Source organism: Lycium barbarum, chromosome 8, assembly GCF_019175385.1.
Source record: "Lycium barbarum isolate Lr01 chromosome 8, ASM1917538v2, whole genome shotgun sequence".
Taxonomy (NCBI): Eukaryota; Viridiplantae; Streptophyta; class Magnoliopsida; order Solanales; family Solanaceae; genus Lycium; species Lycium barbarum.
The window spans coordinates 538581-548955 of record NC_083344.1 but is presented as its reverse complement, the minus strand read 5'-3'; the positions used below and the strand labels follow the sequence as shown (position 1 = coordinate 548955).

The following is a 10375-nucleotide window of genomic DNA, read 5'->3' as shown; positions in this document are numbered from 1 at the left end:
AATGGCTGATCATGTCTTAATTAATTAGCGATTTAGTGGTGTATCTCTGCTTATCTTTTTGTATTGTGCATATATGCCTCTTCAGATGTCATATATGTTCCTTATCTTTACTTACTCTACATCGCATGTTTATGTATCTTAAACTTTACCTTCTTCCTACATTTTAAGGAAGCTTACATGTAAACATCCTTCTTTGAGTGACTTGATACTGTAAAAAGTTCAAACCTGTAGCTCTGAAGCTAACTCCTCCCCTGACACCAAAAATGTATATAACTTAGACTCTTATACTAAACTACTAAAATATGGCACTCCGGTTCGTGGCAACCAATCATCTCCAAGTAAAAACTCAGAAACCGTGAAATTTGCAGCATCAGCAGCACCAATAATATGAAAACCAGGCCAAGTGACTCTGCCAGTAGTATTAGAACCCGGCCCTGTATTATTAAACTCTGCATAATAACTCGTATTAAGTGCAAAATCCCCTGACCATTCTCTCCACCCTAACGGATTCACAAATCCATCGAGGAAATTTTGCGCGTAAATAGTCCTCGAGTACTCCTTCCAAGGCCTACCAAGGTACGTTTGCGTGCTACTATTGCTGAATTTTAAGTCATCTGCTGGTTTTACAGTGCAATTTTGAATTGAAATCCCTGTGTTTTGATTCGGATCTGATCTGCCTTGTGCTGTGATCGCATTAAACTGATCTTTTAACGGGAGTTTCGGGTATATGTTGCAGTTTTGGAAAACTGCAGCAGCATTGCCGAATATGAAATCGACTGTGCCATAAATGTCACATTCTCTGTAAAATTGTCTGAGTGAGTGTACATATAACGTGTCTTGGTACCCATGGAAGCTGCAACTATAGAATGTGGATAAATCTGCACTATTTCGGACTGCAACTGCTTGGTGCTTGGTTGGTCCTGCTGTGTTTTGGAAGGTTATGTTAACTGCAACAAATCCTTGACCAACCACAGCTGCAGAAAAAGGCTGAACATGAGTGAATCAAGTTAAAATTGCTCGTTAGCTAGGCCGATAAGGCACTTTTTTTGGCTGTGTCATATCGTATCATGGTGGTGATGACTATATACATTGATAGTGTAAAGTTTTTTATATTATCACTGAACTTGGATCCAATCTTTACACTATCAGTGAACTTTTTCTATGATAGCAAGTCGTTGGCCAGAAGCGGATCCAGGATTTGAAGTTTACGGGTTTGTAGGGCGACTTTAAATTAAATAATACTACAGTAATAATGGTTCACAGTGAAATATTTTGTAAATATTTAGAAAATTTCCTAATATATTTGTACAGGAATTGAGCAAAAACTACTATGTTCACGTGATCCCATAACTGATAAGCTAGCCCCGCCCCTGTTGTTGGAGTAATATTTTTACCAAATTACCAGATCGTGCTAGCTTATCATATCATAAAAGTTGTGCATATTTATCTATGAGTGACATGATTGTATAAAATATTTGTTACATTTAAAACTAAAAGTAGGATTTAAGTGGCAGTATAAAGAACTTTTATGCCATCAGTTCTAACCTGGTATAACATGTTACTCCTATTACTTTATTTTTATTGATCACTACATCAAACTTGCTTGAAGAGTTACATGTTGTTGTAGGTCAACTTTAAGATGATGGTATAAATAATCTATACATTAGCAATATGCATAACTTACCCTCTTAAAATAGATGAGCTTATGTTCTGTGTACTAATAACGCAAAAATTCCTACACTATTGGGTTAAGGTGACCTATAACCAGGGGCGGACCTATGTACATTTTTTGGGTGCTCCGGCACCCATTAAATTCAGTTACGGAGTGTATAACTGTATAGAAAATATAAAGAAAACAGATATAAATAGTTAATAGAGCACCCCCGAACTCAAAATTCCTGGATCCAGCACCCCCGAACTCAAAATCCTGGGTCCGCCTCTGCCTATAACAAGTAACTCTTCTTATCAAGTGAGAATGTTAGATATATAAACTTAGAAAATCAAGTAATAACATGCTATAATCGATTATGTTTCACTCATACTTTATATTGCTGGGACTCTCCAAAATTTTTGCTGCACCCGTGTCAAATCCTTCTAAAACACACTACTTTTGAAGAATTCGACGCACGCAGTCGACATTCTTGAAAAGTCCAGGCAACATGGTTCATATTATAAAAATTCATTATACTATCGGCGCATATAACTTAAACTCAAAATTGTAATGCTTGGAATTTAACAAGATAGGAGTATTATGGAGGCACTTACCAAAAGTAGAAGAATTAAATGTTGAATATCCAGAAACATTATGGCTGTGGTTGCCAGTAATGATGGTTTGATTGATACCATCACCAATCATCATCAAATACTTCTTGTTTTTGGCAATTGAAACATACTCTTCATACACGCCAGCAGTAATATATATGAGAAAATAGCCTGTGGTACCATCAGTCTTATTTGGAGCAATAGCCACAGCTTCATTTATGGTACTAAAATTCCCACTTCCAGTTTGGTTTACAATCACAACATCACTCACCAAAACATGGTCATCACGTTCCTGTGTCAAAGTTTCAAATAAAAAACATTTTGTTTCATCAAATCTAGTGTGACTTAAAAGTTTTGCTATAATAACTTTATATGTGTGCCAAAAATTTATGACTAGCCATGAAGTTTTTTTCCGTAAGTGCGAAATTATGGTTACTGAGGTATTAAAAAGAGACGATGCAGGCTTAGCTAAAAGAAGGGCACAGTGGAGGACAATGATTCATTTGGTGATATCTACTAGTTGAGAATAGGTTTTGGTCTTGATGACTTCTAATATTATTATAAGTATTATTTCATTTATTTATATATAATTAGCTTATGTTCACTTTTATTTTATTTGACGTGATGATGGCATGAGTTGAGCTTAAATGGAACAACAAGAATTCATATAGCCGACTCAACTTGCATGGGATTGAGGCGTAATTATTGTTATTATACATTTTGTAACTATCTAGGTAATTATAGCCATTATATACTTGACAACTATAGCAAAACAAGGAATTAGCTTAGCCAATTTGATTTTTTTGGTTAAATTTTCTTTATGGAATTGAAATAGCCATGGAAATTTAATATTTATAGCTGTTGTAAGGTACTAGCCACAATCTTCGTATTCATAGATGAGGATTGTAGTTGTATATGCATAATGTTGTGGTGCAACTCTTATCAATTTTAATATGGTAACTTAAAAAATAAAAGTAACTAACCAAAATTTGGTCATCATCTTGTTGCTGGAGCAGCTTTCCCCTACTGATTCTTTCAAATATGGCCCTGTTTCTCGCCGACATTTTCAAAGACAAGTGGCCATTTCTGAAAGCTGACTTGTTTTCAATTGGGTGAGTTTTGGAGCCCTTTTTCTTCTTAGGGACCCACTCTTGTGTGAACAAAGCTAAAGAAACACTATGAAGTTTTGTGTCATTAATGAGAGGGGTTAAAATGTCATTTCTCAAACTCCAAGGAAAAGAGGTCATTTCTAGGAGACCATCCAAACAAGTTTGTGTATTTGTCAAAATAGCACTTAATAGAGTTTGCACATCCTCTGCTTCCAAAATTGGCAAAATCTTGGAAGTTTCATTTATAGTCTTGAAGGTGGTTGAGAGATAATCTATGTTGAGATCAGCTAAATATTGACAATCTTCGAGTGCGCGAATCGCGGAAATTGTTAATGTTTTGGATTTTCTAAGGTATTTTTGAACAACGGAAATGAACGTACGAGTTGTAGATAAAGATTTGAGAATAGAATATCGACCATAGTCATAGACATTATTGGAAGTGACATTTTCAGTTGTTGAGAGCATTGATTTACAGAAATTAGGATGGGGGGTGAATTTGCAAATGTTGGAAGGAGAAACAGATTTGATTGGATGAAAATCAGCAGCACAAGATTGAAAAAAAGATAAAAACAGAACAAATATCATAAAATGAGCCAAGAAAAGCTTAGCATGATAAATGTTAGCCATGATTTATATATCTCTAAATTAAATGGTGAATGTGAAGACTGAAGTGTACTACTGGAGTACTATATATATAAGAAAGAATATGATTTAGAATAATCATTAGTGTTAGATTGTTTATGTGGCAATGGAGAGTCAACCAATTAATTTGCATGGCCATTTTCTGCGAAGACCGTTGTCCAATTTAGACATAGCAGTCCGATTAATTACATTCATATCTACATTAAAAAATCATGACTTATTATCGAGAGTTACATGTTACTGCTAAGTTATTGTAACTAGCTTAATGGTATGAATAAAATATATATTATCAGTGCACATAAGTTAAACTCGTATGACTATTGCACATTGATTGTGATCAAGGCCAACTCTATAGGGTTAAGAAGAAAAAGGTGGGGTGCCTTAGGCCCCCAAATTTGAGGGGCCCATTTTATTTTATTTTTAAGAAATTACAGGTTATAGGTTTTTTGTGTAAAAAATAATATTTAAGTCCTATTAGTAGAAAAAGAAAAAAATTCATATAAAAGGAAAGAATTATTAGAAGTTTGACACATCTAAGGTACTATGTCTCAAGAAAGATTAACTTAATTGGTTATATTATAAATTGAAAAAAAAAATATATTAAAATTGGCATCCCAAAGAGCAAGAAGAATAGACATTATAAAAAAAGTATATTTTTTTGTTTTGTTTAAGACATTCATTCAATTTTGACAACTTTAGGCCACTAATGTGCTTGAACCGCCCCTGATTGTGATCTAAGGCATTCTTGTAGGCCCAAAACAAGTGATCGGAGGCAAATTTCATGTTCTTGTCTTGTGATGAATTATTAGTGTTTCAAGAATCCAACATGGATTAGGGTTGTTCAATTATCTGCTGCCATACTATATTTGTTTTTCTTTTTAATTAATACTATATAATATTATCTTGCTAGGGAGTTCGTTTGCGCATAGATTGTCAACGCAGTAAGCACATGCAAACTGCGATTCTCATAAGCAACTATTTTTGTTAAATCATAAAATAGAAAATAATTAAACAAATAGAAATCACGTCCTCGACTGATACATTTTAAGAAAAGAATTAAATTGAACAAACCGAAATTCTGCCGAGTGTCACGGAGGGGCATATATATGTTTGAAGTACATGCAGTAAATAAAACGTTTTTAAGAAACTGTTGCAACCCTTCCCCTGAATCTTGATTTAGAAGAAAAAGAAGCTTCAAATCAGTCAAACTGTTTTTTTCTCCTATTATGTTAAGATCAAAGAGCAAATTAAATCAGTAACGGATCCAGAAACTAGGTGTGCACTTTATGAATTCTAAAGTTAGTCGACTCGAAATGATCTGGGGTTCAAGCTTTGGGTATAGAGATATGTTTGAAATGTTTCCCTCTTTAATCGACTAGAAGTGGGGGCAAATTCAAATGAATCGGGCGAGTGAGTTCCAAAAGCCAAAAAAAGGAAAGAAAAAGTTAAAAGTTTCTACCGCACTCTTCGATTCAACAATGAGTTCAGGAAACAAAGAAAGATTTTTAAAATTTGTGATTTTAAACAAGCCTTAGACATTTGTATCACTTTAAATCATATAAATGTGTTAGAATATCCCACGTCAGTGGTTTAAGGGATGAGTGGACTCCTTATATGGACTTGAACAACCCTCCCCTCATAAGCTAGCTTTTGGGATTGAGTTAGGCTCGTGATCCATTTCTTTACATGGTATCAGAGCAAGACCCATCTCAATTATTGTTTCCTAATAGTGGGGCTCATATTTTTCACCATAAGCTAGCTTTTGGGATTGAGTTAGGTCCAGGATTTATTTCTTTACAAAACGTAACATTCTTTTTTTAATGAATGAAAAAGAAAAGTATATCACGTAAATTGAGATCGTGGAATTATTATAGTGACGGCTTGGTTTTGATGTTTTCTTTTGCAACAAGTGTAGTTTGGGTAAGAAGTCTAATATTATATATGACCACCGACGGTGTTTGTGGAAGTCTTTTGTCTCATTCATCTCTTACTTTATTGATTACCTTAATTAGTAACACCCCGTGAATCATGGCGTAAGCTGTGCTATGTAAGTCTTTTCATGCTTTAGGGGAAAAGTTAATTGCAACTTATCTAATATTATGTTATATGCATGCAACGTTAATTGCAACTTATCTAATCTTATGTTATAATGTTATATGCATGCAACGTTCAGTTAATTGCAACTTATCTAATCTTATGTTATATGCATGCAACGTTCCATCAATGATGTACGTATGATTTTAATTTGTTTTTCGATCAGTAGAGACAGAGTCAGGATTTGAAGCATATAAGTTTAAAATCTAAACTTCATAGATATATTTTTTAAATCTTTTATGTGTTTAGAATAAAAGACCACTTTTATGGCCAAAGTGCACAAATACTCACTTTTGGGGCGGACATTTAATTTATACCCTTAGTTGATTATTTCATTTTTGTAAGTTTACCCGCTTGGGGAATAATTTAAAACATATGCAACTGAAGTTGAAAAATTCGCGAGTCTGACTTCGACATTTTTGTCTGAAGTGTGGCCTTGTGAAGGCCAACTTCGGACATTCTTGATTGAAGTTGTGTACTTGACAATATCAAATTTTAGATATCTATGACTGAATTGTGGCAAGACTTCTGTGTGTATATATATATATATATATATATATATATATATATATATATATATATATATATATATATGCCAAGGTTAACTTCAAATATTTTTTTATTGAAGTTGTACCTTTTACCCTTAATGAATAGATTTATAGTCACACAAATATATATGGCTTATTTTAGACGACAAGTTTCAAAAGTCTTCATTTCTTTCTTTCCACGATATACAACTCCTTCTAACCAGAATCGAAGCTCCCAAGTTGCTTTATGTTGCTCCCAAACACACACGCAAGTATACGTGGTCGTACAAGTAATATAGGATTTAAAGTCCAGATATCGTACCCACAGGGACTTATGATTAACTAATTATCTAAACAAGTAGTAAAATCCAAAGATATAATTATAAACTAACTAAAAATAAAAGAAAGCAAATAATGAACTTCAACCAAGAAAGAGCAGATATTTATCAGAGAAGAGATAGATCTAGGGCTATGACCACTAATAATCCAATTGAGTCTTCTGACCGTTCTACCTATTTTATTTCCTGGGTTACTAGTTGACGGGTTAATGTTAACTTTATGATATTCTTTCGAACTATTCACAAGCCTGTAGATGCTACTCTTAACGTCTATATTTCTATGATCGCAAGAACACATTTATATCTCCGTATCCAACTAAGAAGGGCTAAAGGATATATTTCTATCCTCAGTAGCGAAGCGATTAAATCGAACAAACGCTATTTATTCTTATTACGTACGTGAATTCCCTCTTTCAAGTTCAACTCACGCACCCAAGATAATGTCTAAGTATTGGCCAGATAATCAAATAATTAAGCACAAGAATAAATAAGCAGCCCAAAGATGGAAATTCAATAGTTATACACAATAATCAAACGTCAACTTTCATGTTTGTGTCAAAACCCTAGAACTAAAGAGTTCAGCTCCACATAAACATAGAGGAAAAATAACAAATCGTCCGAATAAAAACGTAAAAACGAGTACTACAGAGAAGAAAAGGTAAAACCTGTATAGCTCTCTCTAGGTCCAAAGTTCTGAACTCCGGGTTTCAAGTTTATCCAAAGTTATGTAAAAACCCTATCTTATGCACTATTTATAGGTGTAAAAAAAAGCCCAAATAAAATAACCGAGTCCAAAACAAAATGGGAGAAGTTTTAATCTGAAAATCTGTTCAGTGCGTCCAGCTCCTACACGGACTAGGACCAAGTCAAGTGCGGCTCCGAACAAACTCTCATTATTATGTCAAAATATATTGCCTTCAATTCTGACTTTTACTCCCATCATTAAACAATAATTCATCAATCATTAAGGCGACTTTCCACATTAAATAGCCACGTAAACAGACATGTATTGGTCTTCCATTCTTGTCATCAACGCACAACCCCTTGTTTATTTAAATATTTACTTTTCCTTCTTTTTCTTCCGTGTTAATTTGCTTCAAGTCTCTTCATCTTCACACCGCTTTATTTCTACATAATAAAAATATAATATTAAGCACAAAATAATATAATTTATACTCAAAAGACGATTAAAAATACTAAAATATTAGGCAACAATGACTAAATATATACATTTTAGGCCAAACATCACTTTACAAAAGGCAAATTGATAGATTGCTTGAGTGAGATTAAGCTTTTAAATTACAGAAAGAATATGATGAAAGTGTTGAAATGTGAACCTTGCCTTGGAAGAAAAAAAAAGACTTTTTGATTTTCGTGATACATGAATTATCTTAGTTCATGAATTAGGAAGGTTAATGCATTAGTCTTAGATACACGTATTATTTTGTTTTATTCATGAACTAGGAAAGATGAAAATTGTTCATGAACTAGGAAGATCAAAAGAATTTATAGAATTAAATTAGGTGCATGTATTAGTCTAGGTGCATGCTAGAACATTCCTATAAATACTTAGGTACTATAGTCATATGATATGAGAAGAGAAAATGTAGCCTTTTATGCAAGTGAAGTTTGGTGGAAATATAGTTTCCTAACTTCTCTTCAAAGAGAATGATCGATTATCTAAGTCAAGTTGAGTGGCAAAAGAAGAATAGTTGTCTCACTTGTCTTCAAGAGAGAATTTGAGTGATTGAGAGTGCGTTTCCTCCCCCGATTTTCTAACAGAAAGCCTTTGCATTTAAACACAATTCTGGAAGCACAGTGCCAGAAACTTGTAATCCTTTGGTACCATCTTGGTGTATAGAAATTTTTTGACTTTTTGATTTATCATTTAACGAAAAGGTTCTTCTGTTAAAGTTATATCATAAAAACAAAACCTAGCTGTTGGACAAAGTTGATGAATTTCCAGGTGCTACTTTATCATTGTCGCTGACAACATCCTTTTGAAAGTGTTGTTTTCCTATGAATGTGGAGAGGTAGAAGAGGAGTTTGCTTGTGTTGATACCGCAAGACTAGTCGCGAAATTTTTAACATCAGGCACTCATACTCCAATTACATTGCTATCTTGTGAAACAATCTGAATAACAGTTTCAAATAAAGCTGGTGTGTATTATAAATTCTCAACCAACTTACAAGACTAGAAAAGAAAGTAGTAAGAAACAATAATAATGAAAGGGAGAAGGGGATGAGAATCGAGAACAGATAAATAGAGGATGAAAATAATAAGATTCAAGATAACAATTGCCTAAATAATTTCAGATCTCTTCTAGCTATTTATAAATCTGGTACTGCACTTCCTTGCCCCTCCTGCACGTTCTCGTCACCCATATCCCACTATGAAATCAGTTAACCTTGTTGAAGGAATTCTCACACGCTTTACTTCTTCTTGTGACCCCACTCTCCTGCTGAGTGTGTGTGTCCACGGTGGCTGCTGATGTGTGGTCCAAGTCAGCTTGTTGGGTCACCAAAATACTCCCTTCCTAGAAAGGAACCTTGTCCTCAAGGTTGAAAGAAGGATCATGGATACTGTCAGTTGTATCTGTAAGGTGCAACGGAGTGATTTGTTGAGCAGGTTCCCCTATACAAAGTTTGAGCATGGATATGTGAAAGTCGGGGCGGATTTACATGGTGCCAAGGGTGTTCACCCGAACACCCTCGGCAAAAACTTATAGTGTATATATAGGATCGATTTTCTATGTTTATGTACATATATTAACTTTTGAACACCCTAAATAAATGTGAAAGGTTAGCTTAAGTGGTCCAGGGTGTTCAAAATTGTCTCTAGTGACCTAGGTTCGATTCTTGTCAACAACATTATATTATATATTTAGCTTTTGTTGTTTTTTCGAACCCCCTTAGTGAAAATCCTGAATCCGCCATTGGAAAGACTGGATGCATGCGAGCAGCGTCAGGTAGTTCTAGTTTGTATGCAACATCTCCAATGCATTTGAGGATTTTAAATGGCCCAAAGTAACGTCTTCCCAGTTTAGGATGTTGGTGAAAGCGAAAAGTGTTCTTGACTTCAATATGATATTACCAAATACCATACTGAGTCGAAGTTTGATTTACCTATTACCAAATTACCGAACCGAAGTTTCAAAGTTCGGTATTTAGTATCTACTTTCAAGTACCGATTACCGAATTACCGAATCGAACTTTGAAAACATCAAACCGAATACGGAATGCCCACCCCTAAATGAAATATCTTCAATTTTATATTGAATTGCTAGAAGTATGTTCTGGTGGGATCAATTCATAACAAAGAAAAGGGATTCTCTGCCCCTACGATTATGGAGCGACATAAGTTTTTTGAGTATAGTGGTAAGTATTCCCGCCTGTCACGATG

General features: G+C 34.3%; 1 protein-coding gene across 1 annotated transcript; it reads right to left on the bottom strand.

Annotated features, from left to right (window-relative positions):
- Positions 1 to 173: 173 nt before the first annotated feature.
- LOC132605581 (probable pectinesterase/pectinesterase inhibitor 41) lies at positions 174 to 4015 on the bottom strand. Its single transcript, XM_060318715.1, has 3 exons — positions 3246 to 4015; positions 2266 to 2554; positions 174 to 974 (listed from the first exon to the last, which is right to left on the bottom strand). The coding sequence occupies exons 1-3, from the start codon at positions 3996 to 3998 to the stop codon at positions 283 to 285; spliced, it is 1734 nt and encodes a 577-aa protein (XP_060174698.1). The 5' UTR covers positions 3999 to 4015; the 3' UTR covers positions 174 to 282.
- Between the last annotated feature and the right edge of the window lie 6360 nt (positions 4016 to 10375).

Bases quoted from the DNA above. Each gene is read 5' to 3' on its own strand.
- LOC132605581 (XM_060318715.1), bottom strand. From the start codon at position 3,998: ATGGCTAACATTTATCATGCTAAGCTTTTCTTGGCTCATTTTATGATA. The intron at 2,555-3,245 runs GTTAGTTACTTT...ACTTTGACACAG, and splicing joins AAGATGATGACCAAATTTTG to GAACGTGATGACCATGTTTT. The intron at 975-2,265 runs GTAAGTGCCTCC...CTTTTTCTGCAG, and splicing joins ATTTAATTCTTCTACTTTTG to CTGTGGTTGGTCAAGGATTT.